General features: G+C 44.0%; 1 protein-coding gene across 3 annotated transcripts in view; it reads left to right on the top strand.

Annotated features, from left to right (window-relative positions):
- Nucleotides 1–21,003, top strand: part of C4H8orf48 (chromosome 4 C8orf48 homolog) — a 38,486-nt gene extending 17,483 nt beyond the window's left edge. The window contains exons 7-9 of one of the 3 annotated variants that reach the window (XR_004750403.1): nt 8,104–8,177; nt 16,460–16,558; nt 18,321–21,003. Coding sequence is in view for 2 of the 3 variants with exons in the window: in XM_035325007.1 (XP_035180898.1) it covers nt 8,104–8,162 (59 nt within the window). In the remaining variant the exon portion in view is untranslated. Of the gene's footprint in view, nt 1–8,103; nt 8,178–16,459; nt 16,559–18,317 lie in introns of all 3 variants that reach the window. The other 2 variants (XM_035325007.1, XM_035325006.1) reach the window with 2 other exon arrangements.
- The last annotated feature ends 2,781 nt before the right edge of the window (nt 21,004–23,784 follow it).

Below are 23,784 nucleotides of genomic sequence, written 5' to 3'. Positions count from 1 at the left end.
AGAAATACTCATTAATCTGCTCCCTTGTTGGTGCTTGCTGGGACATAAAAGGAGTAAGGTGGATCAAGGGTGATTCGTATGTTAAGCAGCTGAAGTACTGAAACAAATTAATCTGCCTGTTGTCAGAAGTCCTTTTGGAGCTTTTTCCTTCTAGCTTCCATGCTACACGTACTGGCATTAGTTAACCTGACTTGTGATGTGGTACAGCGTGTGAACTTTGCAAGGATGTGGAAGGGTTTTTCATACATATGTTGATGTTATATATATGCTGATAACTGGTTTTCATTATACTATTCTTTATTACTGGCCCTTGGGATAAAGTTGTATTCCTCAGATTACTGTTAGAATCAGTTTCTTGTGGGCTTTGGCAATATAATTTCCACTTCCGCTTACCCGAGATTTCTCTGAGGAAAAACTGAACCTGGCTTCCAGGCTCAGTCATTCCTTAGTCTTGTTCCCAACCATCTGTCGGGGCACAGGGCTCTGTACTTGTTTCTCCCCCAGAATTTCACTCAAAATAGGTTACTAGAGAAACAGAGATTTCCAGTTACCTGTGAAATACGTAGTGACCGAATGGCCGAGGTTGGAAGGGCATCGTGTCCACCCACTGCTTAAGCAGGGTTATGTGGAGCAGGTGGGCCCTGGTCCCACTGGCCCAGGAATCCTTATGTTAATCTTGAAGCTTTTTTTTTGAAGCTATACTAGAAACTGAAATGCTTCAGGCTCCCTTGGAGCCACTGCCTTTTCATAAATCCATCTCCTTGTCATAATTCTGTTGCACAGCGAGAATTTTTTGTCTTTAAGCACAGCCAATTTGATCAGCTTCCAAGGAGAGGATCTGAACCTTTTATTTGTACTTGGAGCTTGACAAAAACTGAACTGGTGGCCGTGAGGATGAGATTGTGCTGCTGGAAGGGACCATGTCTCTCTGTGAAGCTGTTAGCTGACACAGTACCCGGATTCTTCTTCACTAAAAAATCTCAATTGTCGCTTTCATGCGACTATTCTAAATGATGTATGTGGGTATGAAGAAGGGTGCTTTCAGCTATGTATTTTGGAAATATACTCGTGTTCTTTAGATTGTGATTTTATTAACATTCACTGTGATTTTCAGAAAACTACTTTTCATTGTCTCTACTCGATAAGAACTAACCTAGATGCTAGCTATAATAATATGCAAATTGCTACTGCATGCACCAGAATTGGTGTTTTCAATGCCACTGTTTAAAAAAAGGGGGGGGGGGGGGGGGAGAAATGTATCCATTAATCTTATGAATACTAAGTTTGCGTTGTTTTCGTGCAACTAGCTAACTGTTCCTTCTCGCTGTGCAACTGAGATTCTGGAGATCTTCGTCTGCACCACCAGCAGTGTGATCTGTGGGGGAGGCTGGGACACGGGGGGGTGTTTCCCTGCTGTCAGTAAGGTATGGGCCCCTCTGTCGTTCAAAGTGTCTGTAGCATCGGTCAGGGTACCTTAAAAAAAAAAAAACATTATCCAGCATCTAGGCATGGATATCCATTGCTTATTTATTCATTTATTTATTTTGTAATAAAATAGTACCGTTTGTTCTCACATAGACTGGTGTGTATGATCCATAAATACGTTGTAAAATATCTCTGTAGCATGTAACAGAATCCTTTAGAATATTCTGTGAAAACTCGTATTTTTAGTTGATAGCACTTTAAGAACATTTACATCCTTCATCTTGACATTTTTAAATAAAACATTTTTTGCCTACAGAAGTAAGTTTACAGCATCATCACAGTATTATAGCTTGTTTAAAAATACATAGAGCATCAATGGTAATTGCAAGCAAGCTGTATACTTGAGCAGGGTTTTTGTAATTTTACAAGTTTTGTACTTTTTAAAATGATTACATATATTAGTATTACATCCATCACTCTGTTAGAAAATATTACTTATATATGCTACTCACAATAGAGCTGTCATTTTCTGTGACATTTTACAGGCTATGAAAATAGAAACACACCATTGTATGGTTGGTTTAAAAACAATTACAAGCCTCGTTAAAAAAGTGCGTTAGGCTTGCTCGTGATAAGATAGGTTCCACTAACGTTGGATGTCCTTAATCCACTTGTGGTTGGAATGCCACTAGCACCTCTCAGCACTGAACGTTCAGTGAAAGAAAGACTGCCTGCCTGCCTGCTAGCAAATTTAGGGCTCGATCCTGCGCACTTTCTGCACGTCCCCCTTGCTGAAGACACGGAGAGCTCTTCAGCTACAGACCTTCAGCACCAGGCTGCTACTCACGGAACACCTGTGAATCTGATTTACTTAAGACTACAACTGGCTTTCCAAATCTTCAGCCAGATGACTGGATCAGTGCAAGACAACACAGCGTCATTGATTTTTAGCAGCTGTGTTGGCAGCATTAACCAAAATCTGACCCTTTGCCTTCCATGGGCCTCTGGATTTTCGAAAGGCTGGGAGTACTAGATTTTAATTTATGGTTTTAGTAATACAATAGAGATTAAAAATACATGATTGTGTTGGTTTTGCTCTGCACAAATGAGACTAAATATATAAATATATATAATAAAGCTGTAGGAAATCTCCAAACTGCTAACAACTCTTAGAAATGAGATAAAACAAGGATATATTTGCTTGGAAATTTCATAGTTGCCATTCTTTTTATTATTTTCAGGTAATGCAAGAATATTTTGTGTTGGATTTTTTTTTTATGAAACAAGTCCAGGCGTGCTTTGAAAAATGCTCTTTTCGTGGTCTTTCTGATACTCCTCTTGTGCTCTCTGCAGTTTTTTATCTCTCAGTTTCCACTTGTGAAAACAGTAGGTCACTAGGGATGTCATTACCAAAGAGAAAATAATAACCAGCACTATTATCAGTGCAATAGTGGATGAGAGGGACCCCTCTAGCTGCTTAGTTTCAGTGTCTCTTGTTGTGTTTAGTTTAGCAAAGTTCTCGTATTCTGTTGAGGCCAGAAGCGTGGGTACAGGAACTCCTTTGAACTTCGGCCTCATTGGGATTCGGTAGTTGTCCTCACTCGGTCAGAATTTCTGAAGAAGCAAGAGCTAGGATTCCCTTGTCACCTGTGGCATTCGTAAGGCAGTTTTCTCCTCGGGTTTTCCAGGCATAGATGAGGCTCAGAAGTTCTGTTTGCCTTTGAAGCCAGGCAGCGTAGGAGCGGCAGTACGTGTCACAGAGCGTACAGCACAGGTCATCTACATCCAGAGTCGTGGAAGTCCCAAACTTGCGTGCACTGTTGTCGTCTTTGTTGAGAGGTGTTTGGGGGAGAGGCTGCTTGGTTGACTGCCAGTTTGGGATTCTTTGCTTTCTTGAGCAGATAACCGAAGAAAATCACATCAATTTTCCAGTAACATTGTGGTGGCAGGGCTTATCCCCAGGCTTAAAAGGAAAACAAGCTCTGCAACAAGCATAGTTTATATCTTACAAATTCATTCAGTAAGAGGGTTTTTCTTCCCCCAAATATTCCCCGAAGAGTGTGAAATCAAAGGCAGATTTTTTTGCTGAGAGGCAGGCTTGGTTTTGCTAACATCAGAGGCATTAACAAAATCAGCTACAAAACAGGAGCTCTCATGTTAATGATTGTTTTTATTTTTTCCCACTTCTTTGTTATTTGCCCTCAAACTTGGCATGTCCACAGAGGATTTTGGTTTGGGGTTTTTTGTCCTTGTTATACTGGAGTTTAGGAGATGTCCTCACTGATTGCAAATCTGGAACCTGGAAAAATGACCTGGGTCAAAAATGGCATAGTATTACTTAAGAGGTAAGCTCCCCTAAAGGCAGCGAGCTGTAATAATTCTGACAGAATTTCAAATAGATTTAAGTCAGTTGGCTTTGATACATGCTGTGTGTGACGAATTCTAAAAAGAAATTACTCATCTGAGCAGCTCGGAAGCTAAAAGAGCTGGGTTTGCATTATCTGCCCTCTGCCCCACGTTGCGGGTCTCATCTCAGATTAAAACCCAGTGAGGAATACAGCTGGCCTGCTCTTACTGCTTGCTGCTTCCACTCAGGACAGTAGGGTTTGGCCCCAGGTTATTTTAATTGGAGGAGCTGTAAACGCTTTCAAAGCTATTTATTTCAAATAACAGATTGCTCTAAACCCCCTCCACCCTACTCCCAAATGCTTTGAGGCCAAAATTAGGTTTCAAAGATCTTGCAGCATAACTGTTTGTTCGGAGATGCTCTGTTTGATAGGATGCAATCGTAATTCATCCTCGTTATAGAAATCTGTGGTTCATCCCACTCAGGCTAAGGTCTCTTTTACTAATTAGCAGCATTTTCAGCAGCACATTCTTGTTTGTAATAAAGACTGTTTACTATAAATTAGCATTCTGTTGATGTTAAAAGATGTAAATGAGCAGTTCTTGCCAGTTTGGAACAATATGTTCACATAGTCAAAAATAAATGTTGATTTTAAAGAAAGTTTAAAAGCCAGCTTTTACTGTAGTTTAAGACAGAAAAAAATACGTGTTTGTAAAGCTGGTAGAAAGTTTTTCATTTAAGAAAACAAGCGCAACAAACCATAACTTTAACGAATGTCTACATATTGTATTACTGGCAAGGGGTATGTCAGGAGGTTATGGGCAATAAAATATTTTAGTACTGGTTTGTTAGTTTGTTATGTATTGCAGCAGCTTTCTCAGGTAGCCTGGAGAAAGAAACTTCAAGAAAAGAATTGAAGAAACTGAGTAAATGCCCTTGTGATTTGTGGAGTAGCTAAGTGTCCACCAACCGCGTGAAAGTCCAGGAGGGTGAAATGTCTCAGCGCTAATGAAATTCAGATCTTGTCATACTTGCCTGAACCTGTATCTCATCTCATCTGTATCCACAGCTATCAGATTCCTACAGGGAAAATGTAAAATCATTAGGCAGCTGGTACTGGACAGCGCTGTTCCAAAAACGCGAGTGGATGTTATTTGTAATTCAATTTCACTCTCAGCTCAGGTACACATTTTTCAGATAACAACAAAAATGCTTTTAAAATCTAAATCTGCCAAGTATTGCTTGTACTTAAGCTGCATTGGGGGAAAAAGGAGGCTGCTTTGGGCTTCAAAACAGATTGACTGAGGGTTCAGTTTGTGGCTCTGCTGTAGAGTACCACCAAACCAATCACTATCTGTTACCACTACTTCTTAATATGTTTTACTTTTAAACCTCTTGAGGGCAACAAGTGCTTCACCCAGTCCTGATATTGCTGCATTCTTATCCAGTGAGGGCTGCAGTATCATTCGGAGCCTCAGACCCTGCGGTAATGGTGTGGTGTGCTGTATTTGAAGTGGAAAAGCAGAAGAAAGAAAAGCTGAGCTTTCTAATCCATGCCGCACCTCTTATTGCACGTGCGAGGACCACAGGGGCTTGAGGAGAAGTTGACAGATTTTGTGACTCAACAGCTGGTTGCACAAATAGGTGCCGCCAGCAAAGATTTGGTTATTACGACCATGGGAACCCCATCTGAGGATCAAAGACTGCTAGGGAGAGCTGGGATCCACCTAACCAAGTGGGACAAAAGCATCTTTGCCCTAAGACTGGCTAGCCTAGGGGGGGGGAACTTGAAACTAGGAATGAGGTGGTAGTGAGATGGTGACCCCCAGGCAATGGGGATGGATACGAGGCCCTCAGGAACGTTAAATACTGGGAATGTCTTCCTAAATACTGTGAATCCTAAAGCTGGAGCCCACGGAGCTGTGGCTGAGCATGTGTAAGGAGGCAGTGGAGAGCTTGTGGGTCAGGATGAGAAGGCAGATCACCAGAGGCGATGTTGTGTCTGCTCTGTCTGTTGTGGGTACCTGCTACAGACTGCCTGATAGGGAAGAAGCTCTTGCAGAGGCCTTCCTCGTGCAGGTGGAAGATGAGTTGTGTTTAAAGATGAGTTGGGTCTTTATAGGGGACTTTAAGCAATCTGGTTATCTGCTGGAGGAGCAATACAGCAAGCCACGGGCAGTCCAGGAGTTTTTTGAACTGTATTCATGATAACTGCCTGACACAGGTGGTAGAGGAGTCAGTGAGGCTCTGCTGGACCTCATAGTTGCAAACAAGCAAGAACTGATTGGGGATGGTAAGGCTGGGGGCAGCCTTTGCTGTGGTGGCGATGAGGTGCTGGAGTTTCAGTATCCTGAGAGGAGGGAGCAAGGCAAATAGCACGATCACGGCCTTGGTCTTCAGGAGAGCAGACTTTGGCCTGTTCAGGGACCTGCTTGGAAGATTCTGATGGAAGATGACCTTAAAGCGAGAAGTCCAGGAGAGCTGGCTGACTTGCCAGGATCACTTCTTCCGAACTCAAAAATGGTCCATCCCAAAGTGCAAAAAATAAAGTGAAGACACAGGAGGCCTGTGTGGATGAATGAGGAGCTCCCAACAAAGCTGGAACAGAAAAGGAGGCATGCAAGTGGTAAAAGCAGAGAGAGGCGACTATCTGAGCACACAGGGGTTGGGTTAGGAAAGCCAAAACTCATCACAAGATGAATCTTGAAAAGAATGTAAATGACAATGCCACTTCTGCAGAAGAGAGGCTAGGACAGATGCGAACCTGCTGAATGGGTCAGGGGGGCTGGTGATCAGTGGGAGGGAAGAGGCACTCAGTGACATCTTCGCTTTAGTCTGTACAGGGAAGAGTCGCTCTCTGCCATCCCGGCCCCCTGAGACCAGTGGGAAAGTGAGGCACGGAGAGGACCTAACTTTGGTATGGGAGTACTGACTTAGGGAATGGTTAAACAAACTGAGCTGAACCTCATGCCCAAATGTGTTGGGGGCCACCCAGCTGCAAAGCAGCTTTGCAGAAAAGGACCTGGGGGTGCAGGTGGGCGCCAAGCTGCATGAGAGCCAGCAGTGTGCTTTTGTGAAGTTCAGTGGCAGCGTGGGCTGCATCAGGAGGAGCATCCTCAGCAGGCTGGGGAGGTGGTTATTCACTTCTACACCGCTCTGGAGAGATCACAGTAGCGGCAGAGGTAGATGTAATAGCATAGCTCAGACTGCAATGTCCTACTGAGATTTCAGTTTCTGAGACAGAGGTGGACCTCGACTGCTGTGCTTCAATCTAGAGAAGACTTCCCATTATCCTCCATCATTGTGTTTACACGCACATACACAGAGTGCACGATTCAAGTTTCCATCCACAGTGTCAACACGTTCTCATGAGGAAACTTTCCATTAAGAAACCCCAAATGTTCTTCAGTAGCTATGCCCTAATTTAATTCAAATAGATAGTAAATTATTCTTACGTTATTGGGTTGTTTTTGTGTGTGAGTCATAAGTCTTCAGTGTATTTTGTCTGAGTGTTAAGGACATGCAAGCTAATATCTCAGGAATGTGCATATTTAATCCCCATTAACATTTAATAACATATTAGAATGGTTTGGGTATTTCTGAAGAAAAAATAAATGCTTTTTGTCCTGGAAGAAACTTTTCATGAGAGTGTATTAAGATCTCTGTAAGCTGAATGCATGTTACCTGCCTTTACCTCGAGATGGACTTGGCTACTGTGGCTCCTATTTTCATGCCTTTCTGTTTTAGCAAGCTAATATGCGGAATGAAGTAAGAAATCTGTAAAGTGAAGTACTACTTGGGATAAGCTGTGAAGGCCCAAATCTGCTCCTTGTTTTGTAATGTCCTCGCGATGGCCATTGTCTTTCCCCTTGTTCTTGAGTTTGATCTCTCAAAGTTTCATGCAATTTACATGAGAGAAATGAAGGAAATTACAGGGATTAAATCAATCCCTGTGTTAACATCCCTGTTTAATCCCTGTTTTAAATCCCTTTAATAACCTGAATTAATCTCAAAGATTAATTCAGATTATTGGCATATGTGTCAAATGCTGAATTGCTGAAAAGAGATACGACTGTGGGTCAACAGCTTTTTTGATTTCACCGAGCCTCCTACCATTTCACATGGGCAAAACTTGCCTCTGTGTTTGATAGTGACTTGGTAATTAATACTACTACTACTTGTGTTATACCAAAAAGAAAAATGACAATTTACAGTGAATCCTTAAAAACAAAGTCAAGATACTGGGTTGGAAAGCCAGGCTTGTGTGGAGTTTTAGTTGCCAATGCTTTCTTCCTGTTAGGATAACTCTATTTTCTGATTCTTTGTTGTAGCTGAAGGAAGGACTGAGTTCTGTGAACGTCCGAAATCTCCAGCTTTATTGGAAGGATGAGGGCCAAAATTACAGGTGAGGTGCTGTGGTTTTGTTGTTTCCATAGGAAGCCAACCGTACATACCTAACCTTTAGGTTAACTCAGACTTCTTGTCTGTGACTTTCTGGTTTCTTTCATTGAGGAAAAAAGGTTGACAAGCACATACAAACCAGCAGTGAGCAAGGAAATTTTATGATACTGCTCTAAAATGAACACAAAAACATCCTTTTAAAGATCACTGGCATAAAACTATAAACCTGCTCCTTGTGAATTAATATTAAAGATCTCTGATTCCAGTAGGAGGAGAATCTTTGGTTGCTGTCGTGTGTGTATCTCTTTCAAGTACTCATGCATACACACACACTGCATTTTCAAATCAAATGCTGAATTCCTTCTAGCGTTTATATCATCTTTAATATGTATTGGCTTTCTAACGTAGTTTCAGGCTTTCTTTCTTTCTGCCTTCAGCTTGCTTGTAAATTTTTCTGCTGCCTTTCAAAGTGTATTTTCTGTTTTTTTATTGCATTACAGAAGAATGTGCCTCCTTTCTCCCGATTTGCATCTTTTTGATGTGAAAACATTTGTATGAAATGTATCATGTTCCAAACCTGATATGTAAATGATTCTTTTCTCTTCCTCCAGAGCTAGTGTAGCAAGACATCTACTAATACACTTGTGCACAGAATTGGAGATGAAAGCCAGAGTGGGAGTTGAGAGCAAATGAAAGTGGGGAAAAGGAGGGAGGGAGGAATGGGAGAAGGATAGAAGGGAGGAAGGACTTCAAGAAGCACACAAGTAGCAAGTCTGAAATATCTCAGTATTTTTTTACTGCATCATCTAGAAACTCTTGTGTAAGAACCAAGGAACAGATTTTATGGGTATTTAAAATATGTATAGAAGACCACCAGAGCCATTTTCAAAATACCTATGCGTACTGGTACAGATCTGTCTTATCATTGGGTGCTTAAAACACGTTTGGAAATCTTGAGCTTTCAAGTCTGCAAAGAGCTGTTCAGCTTTCAGCTGAGAGCCAGCTAGCCTTTGTACTTCCCAGTGGGTTCTGAGTCCTTGTGGGTATGGGCTTAAATAATAAACGTTGGGTTGGTGAAGCACAGCAGCCCACTTGTTTGTAATGTGTAACCAGATTTGTAGGTGTTAAACACCGTAGGGTTATTGGAGAGATCCTAAAATGAAAGGACCTGGCTTTTGGCTTTGTCTTCCTTCTTAATCTAAAACCAAAATCCCAAACTGATCTCCACTAAATTTTATTCCTTAGAATCATTCCTTAGAAACTTAATTTGCATAATACCCTCGCTATCATATAACAGGCAACTTAAATGCAGATTTAAGCAAGTCAATTAGCCTTTTAATTAAGGCTGTAAAATTCTGCCCTAGTCTCTTAAAATGCTTCACCCTATTTATATCCTGGTGAGCAAGAAAACTCTGCTTTTAGCAGTTGTTCAGCCTGTTCTGTCTTCGTTACGCTCTGGAAATACAATGTGAGTGTTCCTGACTGTCTGATGGTTTTGTGTTGAGGTTTCCTCCTCCCTGATTCAGGAGGAGGGAAAGACTGCAAGATTTGGAAGCACTTGCAAGACCTCATTCCAGCATTGATCAGATCTGTAAGGCAACAAACAGAAGATTTGACCTCGTTCCTATGAAAGGAACGATATCCATTGGGATCCTGATTCCCCTTACAGCTGTGGTAGGCTTGGATAACTTTGCGGGCCAGACTGGGTATGACAAAAGAAGTGGCTTTAGGCCAGATCCTGATACCCCGTTACCTCTGCATTGAGGGATGCTGAGCAAAACAGCCTCCACGGATTCATGGATTCAGTTGCAGGCTGCGAGCACTCCTCAGGACGTTTGCTTTTCAGTTATTTCAGAATAACTGGTTGGTGTGGGCAGGTGTCTGTGCTTAACGTGGGCTGGGACCGAATTTACCTTCGTTATCTCTGTACTGTTTGCCTGGGCATTTAGTTTATAGAGAACCTATATGGAGCTACCTCTGGTGATTTTTCTTTAAGGTTTTAAATTTAATTAAGTCATTGCTGAAGTGTAGGGTAATTGAAGCAGCAAACCTGTTGTGTTGTAGACTTAAACTCTCTGAAACTGGTATTTATCCCACTGATTTTATTGGTGCCTTCTCCTGATCGGGTAAGGTGCTCACTTGGTATAACTATGATCTGATAAATACCAGTAGTTTTTCAGGTGTGATCGCAGCCGTCTTAAAACTGCATGTTTTGGTAAACACTGGGTTTTGTGTGTGCAGAGTCCAAATCCGTACGGGTGCTGCTGATGCCTGTTACCAGGAAGAAACTGCAAGGAAATCGTGTTGTAGACCGAATGCCTGACAAATTCCCTCCTCAAATCAATGCTAGCAAAATGGACCTGTGATACATATTTTAGCTACCATGTCTGTGCAGTGGTGTAAAGAAAGTTTATCATCATGATCAATGAAATCCTAGCATACCGATTTTAGGGTAGCTTTGAAACTGTGTATTAAATGCTCCCACCAGGCATGCTGAGGCTTATGAATGCTGTAATAAAACCCGTTAGGCAGAGATGTAGAGTCTTACTCCTTTCAGGTGCTCGTAGCTGGGGAAGGGGATGGAGAGGATTTTTTCCCTCTTGAATTTAGAAAACAGTGCTGTATCATGGTGCTGTTCTCTAAGCAGTTGAACAGATCTGTTCCTTTGTGAGGTTCACTTTGAAATAGTTTTTAAAAACGCAGTGAAGCCTCTGTTGAAATTTCTTTTTTCAAAGCAGCACTCGATATACCTCTTCTCAGAGGATGGATTTTGCAGATAAGCCACCCTTTGTTTTTCCTAATAGAGGAGGCAATCTTCTACCAGCAGCTCAAAAGTGTATCCTATAAAATAGGGATGCTTTTTTTCCATTTGAAATTTATTTCGTGGTTAACTTTTTGCTAATTTAGTTCATGTGCATTTCTTTTGCACAGCATTCTACCCTGTTCTTCCCACACGCCTTTCAAAATCAGGGGCAATTACATCCTGAGATTGCAGAGGCAGGCTGTAAATTCTCCCATTAGTCTATATTTTAGATGTTACTCTGGGAAAACACAAATCCCGAGGTACAAACAATTCCCTAGCCTACACTGGTACTTCAATTCACTCAGTGTTTTTTTCTTTTTGTCTGTTCCTAGGGTCACTTTGTCATAAAGCTCTGTATTTTTGGGGTCACAACAAGTACTCACCAGTCCAGCTCCAAGTGGATTGTTTAATTGTTCTCCTGAGTTACAGGTTAAGTGAAAACTTGAAAGCAGTTTGGAGCTGAATTAAAATCAACACAACAAAATCCTAAGTAGCTTCATGAAATAAGATTTTAAGACAATCAGTGGCCTTTTCATTACCTTCTCATTTTCTTTGCAGGTGAAGGAAGGTTCTGATTCTGGGCTAATTGGCTATAAAAGGGGGATGAACAAAAGACGTCTGCTTTTTTATCCCCCTCCCGCCTCCTTTTTTAATCTTTCTTCTTTTTTTTTTCTTTCCCTGCTGCTAGTAAGGGATGTAATTATGGATGGGACGCTTAGCAGCCTTTGTCTTGGATCTGAAATCTGCCAAGATTGAAAATCCCGCAGGGATAGCTTTCTTTTTTCTTTTTTAACTTGCCAAGGAGCAAAAGATTGCTTGAACATTCAAGTGTTCATCCAACTCATTTAAAAAGGAAACTCTTCTCCTTCCAGCCAGTACGTCTGTTCTTGATGAATAGTCACAGTCTAGGACTACAATACATCCAGTACGCAGGGAATTTCATCTTTAAAATTGTGCAAGAAAAATGCTAAGTTAAAAGGTGGGAGGAAGCAGAGGGGGATAGACGGTGGAGTGACGGATGTCATTTTAGATGCAGCTACTTCGTACGTTTCTGGACTAAGATCCCATTTATTTCCCCCCCCCAGCATGGACTGGGACAGCGTCTGTCGAATCTGGGAGTTGTAGGTAAGCAGTAAGCACCCATCCTCCTCCCTGCCCTCTTCTCCCCTCTGACAGCGTTCAAGCACAGGTACTTCTGGGGGTAACAAACCAGGGTGCAGGGAGCCGGTCCTGCACTGAGGCTAGAGGAGTAGTGGGGGAGAAGGGAGTGGAGACTCTCTTCGGGCACTCAGCACTTACTAGTGAGAACTGACTTTCCTTTCAGCTTGAAATCACAACCCAGACGGGGGAGAAGTTTTGTGAACTGCATCTGAGATGAGTTAACGCATCAGAGATCAGTGGGTGCACGGCTTGAGCTGGAAGGGGACGCGGGGCGTGCGGGGGCACTGAGGGGCACCCCAGCGCGTGGTCTGCGTGCACGCAGAGCGAGCTGCACCTACCAGGTAGGCTCATGGAGGGGCCGGGGGGGCTCCTGGTTGTGCACCCGGGAGCCAAGTGCCGTGGGTGGTTGAGGGGGAGGCTTGTCGTGCGTGCAGAGAAGCGGGTGCCGACGAACGGGAAAGGCTGAGGGCTACCTGCAGCCCCCCGAGGGATGGGGAGGAGGGTGCACAGCGAGAGGAGCGTGTGCGTAGGGGTGTTGGGGTGCCTGAGCGAGCACCTTCGGCGGCCCTGTGAGGAGTGACGCGTGCTGGCTCCTGCTCGGACAGCCTCTGGTATCGGGGGAGAGCCGCACGAGTGGCCCCCGGCCAGGCTGGGGCTCCTGGGTTGGGGGACAGCCAGATGGTGGCGTGGTCCTGGGCACCGTGCCGGGCACCCACCGGGTGCCGTGCCGTGCCCAGTGGGAGGCTGCGGAGGGCTGGAGCAGGATGAGCTGTGCCCGGCAAGGCACCTGCCTGCCCAGCCGGGCGAAGGGCAGGTCTGCAGCAGGCGCCTTCAGATGCTTGGGCTTTTTTATGCCGCCGCGCTTTGCGCCCCGTGCTGGGAAAACCAGCTTCATCGGGAAAGCAGCTCGTTAGGTGGATTCCCTCGGAAAGAGGCTCACACCTTCGGCATAACAGGGAAGGAAAGGAGGCTTTTGACCGTGTCCATTAAAAAAAAGAAAAAAAGAAAAAAAAAATTGCGACTGCTGCCCCCTCCCTCCCTCCTCCTCCTCCCAACGAGGCTCCGGTTCCGCACAAAGGATTCATCATAGCCATGCAGCACTCACCTTCTCCGGCCACATCGTCCTCAGCCTGCTGGGCTGCTCTCAAAAGGGGGGTGCGAGCAGGGGGCGGCAAGGCTGGGAGCCCCCTGCTGAAGCCTGGCACGGAGGTAGCCCGCGCCCCTGCTAAGTGGCCAGCCTCATCCCCCTCGGTCCTCAGAGCAGCTAGTGCCGAGCGGGCGCCTGGGCTGCGCTGCAGATGTGGGGAGGGTGGAACGGCTCCGCGCACCCGCTGCCTCAGCACTGCTCCCAGCCAAATTTTTCAACTTTATTTAGGGGGAAGAACAGATCACATGGGGAGCCTCACCGAGCTGGGAGGAGCGTGGCAGTGCAGAATCAGGTCACTAACATAAAAACCCGGGAGTTAGTCACAGGCACAAAGATTAATAGTGTTAGCATAATCCAGGCGTAAAAAGCAGGCTGAGACAAAGACAAGAGATGCTTATGGGATTTAAACGCTTCTGGTTTCCTCCCTTCCCTGTGTCATTAAGCAGGGTAATCTCTTGCTCCTTTTATCAGGTGAGTTTTCCTAATTGAGTAAGAAATAGAGCAGAATATAAAGGAAATCTTGTTGGCTTCTGAATGATTTTGAGCACATTCCTCTTGGCTGTCAATCTGGTGCTTCCACGGGCTTTTTTTTAATACCTCAAATGCCTGGTTTGTCTCTACCCTGCTGTGCTGTATCGATTTAGTCCCTGATGAATAGATGCTATGGACCCATTCCAAAACACGCTCGTGCCCACATAAAACAGCCTAGGGCTGGATAATGGTTTCTGACCCCGAGCTTTATTTTCTATCTGTAGCTCAGACAAAGGCAGGAGGGCTGCTGCCTGATCCCATAGTGTCCCACCGGCTGAGAATTAAGTTTCTGCAGCGCCTTTTTCTGATCTGTCTGTCATTCATTAATAGATGGCAAAGCTCCCGACAGGAGCAGAGGTAAAACAAAAGCTGTCCCTGAGTGCCGGTTGCTGCTCGCTGCCAGGACTGCAGCATGAAGAATCATGCGACTTTTTGCGTCTTTGTTTAATTATCAGCTGCACATTCAAAAAGCCTGTGATGGATTCAGGTTATTTAGAGGCCCAAACTCAAATGTGGGTTCCTAACTGTGGTTACGGAAATACATCTCTATCTTGTGAAGAAGTGGGCCTGACTTTTATAGGTGCTAAGCAACTGTTCTTCCGCATTTCCATCTGCCTTTACGTCACATCCCACCCTCTGCCACCTTCCTCGTGGTCCACGCTTTTTAAAAGGAATTAACTTTGAAAAGTAGGCTATCCTGTTCTCTGCTTCCGGAAGCATCCTGCCCATAAGAAGCCAGACGCGTGATACCAGACAAAGGGAAAACCAGTAGCCAGGTGGGTTCCCCCTGCGAAGGCACGACGCCCGGCGTGTCCAGTAAAGCTGCAGGAGAGCTGCAATGACTCTCATCTAACGCGTTGCACCTGCCTACGGAGCAGGTAGCCTTCCTTCCGTCTGCAGAAAAAAAATTAGCCAGCATTTAGAGGCTGAAACAGTCAAAGTGTTGGTTCCTGGCAACATCTTCATGAAGGGCTCAGCGCAGCCTGTAGGAGCCTCTGGGCCGGAGGTGGTATCCGTCAGGATACCACACCAAGAAAAGCAGCCTTCATGTCAGCATAAATCAAAATACGGAGCTCTGAATTCTTTGCTGTGCAGTGCAGTTCTCCGCTGTGTTCAGCCTTAGGGTGCAGCCGAGGCTCCTTGCTCTCATTCCCCCCTGCCCTGCCTACTCACGGTGGGTCTCTTAAAGGAATCGGGGAGTGCAGCTGCTGAGACTGGAGGAGAGAAGAATTGCAATTGGTTCCTTTATAGGGCAAATCAATGGAGTGTAGGAAAGAAAGCACTTTACATCTTTACTACAATATAGCTGTAGTGAAAACACAGCTTGAAACTGTCCCTGTGCTTTAAATTCAAAAACGGTGTGTTTCTGAGCTAGTCTTGCACAGAACCTGGGGTTTATTACCTGGAGATTGACCTCTTTATAACTTTCATTTCAGGTGGACAGACAATTGCTTTTCAACAGAGTTGTCATCCATTCTCTAAGGGTAGCTAGAGATATTTCCTTTGATTTTATTTTTCAATAATTTCTCTGTTTTGCCAGATAGCAAGGAAAAATAAGATAACATGCCTAACAGGCTCTCACAGCTCTGGTTAGTCCTTATTTATATTTTCATCCCCGCAGTTATTTTTTTCTTACAGGCTGAAGTTTTCTCTCATGCATTTTAGAAAGCTTCCTTTTTTATTTCTTTTTACACACAGCTTCTTAGCAAATGTCTGATGTCAGCTGGAAAAGCTATATATAAAATGTGTGTGTAAACGTACACAGAGCTTTTTCTCTCTCACATATACATATATATGCATGCACAGTTGATCAACACACACACACACATATATATATGCAAAGCCCAGGCAATACAAATTTCTACCAGTTTGTATTAGTGCGAAGTTAGCTTTTTCCTCTATTTTTATTTATATTTAACTTTCCCCAATATTTTTGCCTATGAACTCGTAAGCAAGCCAGTATGGATTGTCTGAAAGTGGTCTAATATATTCTAATGCTATATTGGGTCCTTTTTTCAGCTACTTGTCCTTAATCCAGGATGTCTCCTAAACTGGAATTTCTCACGCGGTCAGATTTAGCGCGTCCTGAAGCTTTTCTGTTCCAAGGCTTGTAGCTGGTCAGAAACTGTATCGGACATCATGAAGGCTGTAGCTCTGTCAGAGGGTTATTGACCAAGTACAAGACCAGTTTTGGTGTGGTATAGCTCTGTCTCCTCCAGGAAAACACGTTTTCCAGGAAATGAGTGGTTCAGTAAATACTTCATGTCATGGTTATGCCCACAGATCCAAGTCAGCAGTGCCATATAAACACCCAACTCCCGCTGAGTTCGATAGGACTTAGGCCAAAGTATCTCTACAAGTATCTCTGTGCTTGTTTGTCTCTTGACAGCAAATGCTGTTGGAAGTTCAGAAAGGCCACAAAATATTCTGACGGTAATTGAAAGGATAAGAGAAGAATGAACGTTTGTAACTCCTTGAGAACTTCTGCAAGCTTTGAAAAATGGCCCAAAGCTTCTCCCCCAGCCTGCAGTGAAATGCTCCTTATTCATCATTGCGAAATCTCTGATGGCCCAGTCAGATTGTTGACATTTCCATTGCTGCTTCTATTTTAAATGTTATAATTAGTAATTTTTCATGCTTCCAGATTGTCCTTTCTCTTAGAAATTCAAACTACAGTGACAAATTGAAGCACATCAGATACCAGCATCATGTAGGTACCTGATACAAAGAGATTACTCCCAAGGTAATGTTTTCTCTCTTCCTACCTTCAGTGCCTGTATTGTTGTCAAAGATCTCATGATGGAGAGATTGAAATAAGACCGTTACATGTAACAGGTCACCATTTCACCTTGATGCAGTGAGAATGGATTTAGAACTGAGCAGGCATACATTTAAAATTATATATATGTATTATTACAAGCAAAATTTCTCATCGAAGCCGGGCCATCAAATTCCTCTTCATCTGATAGAGTTACAAATATTGACTGTAATGGAAGAGCAAAGAGCAAAATTTATTACCAAACATAATGACATTAATCTGCGTTACGCAAGAAGTTCCGGTGCTTGTATGCAGCGCTTTCTTTTCCTCAGTCCTAACCAGGAAGTTCGATTTTATGAGGAGAGAGAAAATGTATGTAAAACCTCAGTTAGCAGTCTATTTCCTGGGTGAGCGCGAAAGGTAAAAATGGCACACCACGGTACTGCTGCCACATCTCTCGCTATCGCTGCTTTTAATTGAATACGACCTTAATGAAGGGGGTTTGGAGATTTCAGGGGCACAGCCGGCTGGGTTAGGCTGTGCTGCCAGCACTGTGCGCGGCTCTCTGAGAGGGGCTCGTGAAGATGACGGACAGCCCCTGAGTTCTCTGCTCCAGAAAGGAGGCCGGCAAAAGAGGGTAAGGTAGGATGATAGCAAGTAAGTAAAGCTGAGGAAGTAAATGAGGAATTCCTAATTAATCGGTACCATTTTTGGAGGAAAGGGAGAAATTCAGTGAAGTTGAAAGGCATTACAGGTGATATTAACAGAGGGGAACGATGCTGTGCGTAGCATGTTGTTGTGTAGAATTGGTTGGTACAAACTTCCACTAAGGTTGAAAGCCTCAAAGGAGTTCAGTAAAAGTGTCCACGTTAACGTGGTAACGAGAGCATCCGTAATTACAGGAACCTTTGCTGTGCCTTCCAGTTGTAAGATGCGTACTGCTTTGCAAATGGGAAGAGCAAACTCCCTTTTGGGCAGATTTCCTGTTCTGGCTTTTCTCTGTAAGCGTCAAAGCATTTTGAAAAGCATCTGGAACTGGCCAGTGTCAGAACGCTGGGCTACACAGACACGTTTGAGCTGTGTTGACTTTAGTTTTCTGACCGTGAAACACTTCTGGACTGTCCTTCTTGCATTATGTTTCATGTCTACGAGGTGAGGAATAACTTCGCGTTTGGCAACAGCGGCATAAATCTAGAATTTGCCAGTGAGGTCAACTCCTGCATATAGCCCTGGCCTAGCAGGTAAAGAGCCAACACGTTTCTTCTGCAGGATCAAAACTCTCCTGAAAACAGCTTGAATTGCACACGACTGTTCTGGAAGTGTGCAATACAATGAGCACACTAATGCACGCAGGTTAGGTACATCTTTTTTCCCACTGCTGTATTGCAAAGGTCAGAACTGTTAAAGAAGCCGTCGTGATCTTTGAAATGACTTGGAGCAATCCCAGAATAGATCTCTACCTTGTCACTGCTTGGATTTTCTTTTGTTGCCTGCCTTGCCTCCTGGAGAGTGCCGGTTAAATTTAGACACCAGTCGTGTCGCCGGACAATGCCTCCCATTCATGAAATAGAGGCTTGCTCTTGTCAGTGGGCTTCCGCGTGCTATACATATCCCTCCGGTGTTCTGCTTCTTCTCCATCTCCGCCTCGCTTTTCAAATGGAAGTACAGAAGCTTTGAGAGCGTGAGGAGACCACGTTCAGCGCTTGGCAGGCCGAGGCTAACCGTCTTTCTCCTTCTGTTTCAATAGGAGACCGGCAGCGGCCGCCCCCCTGCTGATGTTGCCTGGAAGCCCAGCCAGGAGGCATTGTGGCCGGGCTCTTCTGCGGAGCTGCTTTCTGGGATGGGACTGCAGGAAAAGGGAGTTCTGGTCAATCCCTATCTCCATCTCTCTATCTTGCTTCTACCCACCCATGTATTTGGAAACGAGGGTTTAATATTTTGTCTTAATTAACAGAGGAGGAGCTTGATATATCTCTGGGGCAGCCTCTAGAGGAAGGCGCTGTGCACTGATGGGTGTAGCGTTGTTCTGATTGCACCAGCTTGAGAGGAGCCCAGATTTAGGGTACCAAGAATGCTCAAACCACTTCAATCCTCCTCTGCTTCTGGAGAGCAGCTGTGTGTTTGTATTCTAGTGTTCCTTGCATCGTTTCTTTTGAAGACTGGACTAGCTGTACCTGCTGTTTGCTTCTACCCACAGCAATCCACGCCACCCTCCCAGCACATTTTCTCTTATGCTTCGGGGGCAGTCTGCAAACAGAAACTCTGTTTTCTGCTTCCTGTGCATCCGTCTCTGTTCTCCCTTCCCATGCCAAGAGATCTGCGTGCCTTCCCTTAGCACTTGACTAATTATCGGTTGACTGTTCCGTTCCTGAGCTTTCCTCAAGCTTTTTGCTTAAGCTCTGCTTTGCAGTTGCAGTTGGTTGGTAACGGTTTGCCAAACGTAACGCTGTCAGCTGTCCACGTCTCCAGCTTTTTTGGTCTTCCCTTCTAAGGTACCAGCGCTTCGAGTCCTGAAGGGAGGAACTGAAAGCTGTCGGAGCGGTAACGTTTGTCACCGTTATTAGTTTTGTTTTCCTCTATTAAAATGTATGCATGTTTGGCCAAGTTACGCATACTAGTACAGTACAGACAGTGAGTTGTTCAAAAAAGTTAACGTGAGCCTGTGAGGATCAATAGGCTAGTGTCCTACAACCTGTGGCAAACACAGCCTCCTTCAGAGGGCAGTTGCAGGGAGAAGTCTCGTTTAGTCCCTCTGAATTGAGCGACTAAATCAGTAGAAGTCCATGACAGCCTGCCCTTAAGTCCAAGCTTTCATCTGCACTGCTTATTCTCTTCGTAACCACATCGCAAAGTCTTGCTGTTAACACAGTTAAGTGTGGTCTTGGAGAACTTGCTTTAATTTCTGCCTTTATCTTTTCGAAGTGTTCATTAACTGCATGTTCCCCATTTTCTGGATACTCAAGGTGATACCTGATTTGCAACAGCTCTGTGTACTTAGGTCTTCAGCTGGAACCGAGATTTCTGCATTTAAAGCACCATACAGTGTTAAGCATGCTACAAAAAGAGTGCTCTCATTTTCTAAATTGGATATCCACGTTAATGAATACTTTTACAACACACAACCTTTCTGATCATTTTTTCAGCAGTGTATCCAGATGGAATGGAAGCGCTGGGACAATAAATTAAGCAAAACTGTATTACTAATGCGTACCTTAGAAAAGCCATGAATAAATGTATCGTGTGCTCGCAGAGTAGAGTTTGAGTTTGGTGAAACAAAGTGGGTTAAACTAAGCAGAGATGAAATGATCTTGTTCTATAATAAAGCATTCAATCAGGGAGTTGCTCAGCTGTTTCTGAGTAACCCCCTGTGGAGGCAAGCCATCAGAAACGGGCTACACGCTAAACAACAAGAAGAAAACAAATTCTGAAAAGCTGCTCATTAACTGAGAATCATCCACCCTTTACGCTGAACGAGGCAAGGGTCCTGTGGAAAAAATAACGTGGTCATGTAAGTGAAGGCGGTAGCGCTGCGAAACGCAAGCGATTCAAATTAAGGTTGCGTTGGCAATTGTAATTCTGCAATTTCTGAACTTCTGGCTATTTGACTTAGCATCCTCTATAATGTTCTTTTAACTTGGAATATTGTGTGTAATATCCATAAATGTTGTTTTTAAATAAAACTGGTTTGTCTCCAAGTCATGTCATTTTCACACTGCCTGCTGTCACCGTTTCTAAAGGAGAAGCAGCTGGTGTGCTAAAAGAAGTTCTGGACTTTGAAATCCTGCAAGGTTAGGAACTGAGTGGTTGGAGGGAGATATTTACAGAAGATGTCATCTTTTTTGGTCTGCTAGATTACTCCCACTGTTTTCTCCACTGTGTTTAATGGAGCAAAGTGTAAACATTTGCTGTGAGGTGCTTTGTGTCCGTAGTCTGCGAGTAACCCTAACAGGAGCTTGGTGGGGTTCCACGGTTGTGGTTTCTCCGTCCAATGTTCTCGCTTCATGAACAGAAATTTGGGGTTCTTCATAACTGTCAGCTGCAGTGTGGCATCTGAGAGTCAAACCGAGCTCTGCTGGCTCAAACGTTAGCAGCAGGACAGATTCTGTAATCCCGACTTGGTTAAGTGCTCTGTTTGTTGTGTTTGGAGCAGAACAGAATCCAGTTCCCGCTCGGATCGCTGCGCAGGCTCCGTCATGAGAAATACAAAATACCCAGAGTGGATGGTGAGCGTTACAGTGAGCAGGTGCGTGTTTGACTACAGGGCCCAGGTCTAGTAAGAAGAAAAAACACATGCTCCTCATTTACTTGTTTATTTTACTTGTTTACAAAAGCCATTTTAAGGTATCTCCTTAGTTACTTAAGGACATTTTAATCTAGCAGTAGTTTTGTGTTCGTAGTTACATGAAATATAAATGTTCGGTTTCTCTTGCTGTTTCTCGTCGTATTTCCACAAAAGAAAACATATTTCTAAATCCTTGAGGAAGGCCGCTAGATCCATTACCATAAATAATTTTAGTTCTTTTAATGGATCTTCCATTTAATGGTCAGTGGGTGTGCATTGTGTGGTCAAAGAGCTCATCTAGGATTGCTTCTGGGAGTGGAACACAAGTTGACGAGGAGCAGGAAGAAGCAGGGAGTGCTTTGCCAAGCTCACTGCGCTACCTAAAAGGTTTGCCTTTCTCTGCTGTGGGTTTCATCATCTGCAGTAACGTGTCCTAGACACATAGCTGGCCTTTAGACCAGTTGTGACGATGGGGATGTCGTTGAGACCGTCTTCATTATGATAGAATGAGAACCGAGTGATCAGTACAAAACTCGGTCTGCCAGGTGTAACAAATGCTACATAAATGGTTTTTAAGGTGTTCTTTGACCAATGTCGCATATTTCCTGTGCTTTTGCTGGAGTGAATGTCTTGCATTTTCTGGAAGTTAATACTACATTGCTGCAGAAGACTTAGTTCGTAGCTCATAAGCTGGGGCACAGATTGGAGCTGGAAGGATGAGAAAATATGGCCCTAGAGATGAGTTTTGAAAAGTCACAAACTGCATGTGCTATCTCGTTAAGATATACGTGCATATTTATCAGAAAGAAGGTGACTCTTTGTAGGAAGAGATGTCATTCAGTGCTCAGTATCATTTCACTGGGTATTTAAAAGAAACTATCATGCATATTTATAAGTTACCAAAAAGGTTTCTCAATGGCTTCTGCAGTGGCATTCAATCACACTAGTGCTTAACAATCTTTTCCCAGCTTTTGGCTTTATTCTAGGCACAAGTGGCATTAATGTTGAATTTGACCATCACAGAAGAGGAATGGGGTTAGGGCTCCAGACAGGACTTCAGAAACTGATTTGAAGTACCCAGTGAGATCATACTGCTCTTTTATTGGGTTCTGCTAGCAATGCCGTATTTGTATTAAAGGTCATTTAAGCCACAACACAATCTTACACCACATTTCCGTTGATATATTTTTGGACAAGATTTTCATCACTGTCTTCCATGAGTCGTTAGGCGTAGAGCAAATGAGCTAACACTGAGTTTGTTTTCCTAGTCCAGAAGCTCCCTGCTATAAGAGGCTGCTATAAGGTGAGTTACTGCCTCTTTGCCCCATCCAGCCTCTTGTTCTCATGAGATGTGATTTTCTCTGAATCCTTCTGAAACTGGATTTAAATTGGCCAGTGACTTCAGAAGTTCTTATCAGTGGGACAGTGCTAGGTGGACATGCCATCGCCTAAGGAAACAGGAAACAAATGCAAAATGTTTGGACTAAGCCTCGCTGTCTGTAGGAGCGAGAGGGGAGGAGGTCTGAATCCTGGGCTCTGGTTTATCTCTGCTCTGAACCTACGTGCTCCTTCTGCTGTAAGTGAGCATAGTTAAAGTAGAACGTGTGGCCAGTTGTGCTGAGGTCTGTTACGTGGTGTGTGGTGTGCTGCAGCAGGGAATTCCTGGTTTTAATTCCACAGCAGTATCTATCTGCCTGTGAAGCACAGGAAGCGTGATGAGTTTTTGATCCATTTCTGTTTTCTTTGTCTTTTATTTTTTTCCCAGCAGTTGGTCTGAAGCTGTTTAGGTATGGAGCTTTAATGGGTTTTTATAGCCACGTGCTAGATGTACCTTACATCTGCAAAAGCCTTTGAATTTATGTTTGCGTGTGTCTCAGTCTGTGTATTCACAATTTCCTCCTCACATGGGGGAAAAAAAAAAAAAGTAACTTCAAACCTGTGCTGGTGGTGGTAACTTGTGAAAAGTGTTGCTGGCTCATTTGCGTATCTATCGCTTGTTACATTTCACAGACCCTAGCGTTTCTCCCCCTTTCAGATTTATTCTGAAAAGCTTTGTTCCTACTGATCCACACACCAGATGCTACTGTATTTTCTGGATGTCTGAACTCTCCACTCAAAACCTGTCAATGTCTTCTGTGTAGCTGTTACGTGCAGCTAACTGAGAAGTGGTATTTGTGTACCATGTCATTCCATGGTACGAGTTTCTTCTTTTTCTTTTGCTAATAGAAGCTCTTAATGCAGCGCGTTTGTGCTGGAACAACAGGGTTTATACAGGAATAGCCACGTCAGGACTGCACAGGAGATTTCTGTTAATTGTGTCATCCAAGAACATGAAAAGATGTGGGATGCAGAAGCCCGTGTGTCAGCAAACCTAAGCTTTTTGTGGCGCGTTTTCCTCAAGCAGCTAATTTTATTATATTTGTACAAGGTACAGCTTTACTGGGGCAATTTCATTTGCCTTGGAGCTCTTCGCCAGCGAGGAGGACTGCAGTCCGACCGCAGGTAGTGCCAATGTGGGGCTGACCTTATGAGGGCTCCCTACTGGCTGCGTATTTAAACCTGAGAAATGAATCTCTACTCGAGAGGTTTGCTTTCTTTAATACTGCCGAGCTGCCAACTTCTACCAGAGATGGAATTAGTACCAGCGAGAGGAGCATCGGGCAGCTGGGAGATTGCCTTAAGAGCCCCACCAAAGGATGCCATTGGCTGCTGTCAGCATCACCTCCCTGGAAGGGTGCGAGGCTTAGTGAATAGTTCTGGCTGCCAGTACGTAAGGTACTGCATCGTTCTTAGGAATGATTTCTGGTAAGAATCGGTACAAAAATGAATGTGAATAATCAAGTCTAGCACTGGAGTAAAGCCTTTCCACAGGCTTTGTTAAATACCAGAACATACCTGGAGCAGACGAGTCTGGATACCTATTCTCACA

This window comes from Oxyura jamaicensis, chromosome 4, assembly GCF_011077185.1.
Source record: "Oxyura jamaicensis isolate SHBP4307 breed ruddy duck chromosome 4, BPBGC_Ojam_1.0, whole genome shotgun sequence".
Lineage (NCBI taxonomy): Eukaryota > Metazoa > Chordata > Aves > Anseriformes > Anatidae > Oxyura > Oxyura jamaicensis.
Note: the sequence above shows the minus strand (reverse complement) of the source record. Positions and strands in the feature narration are given on the sequence as shown.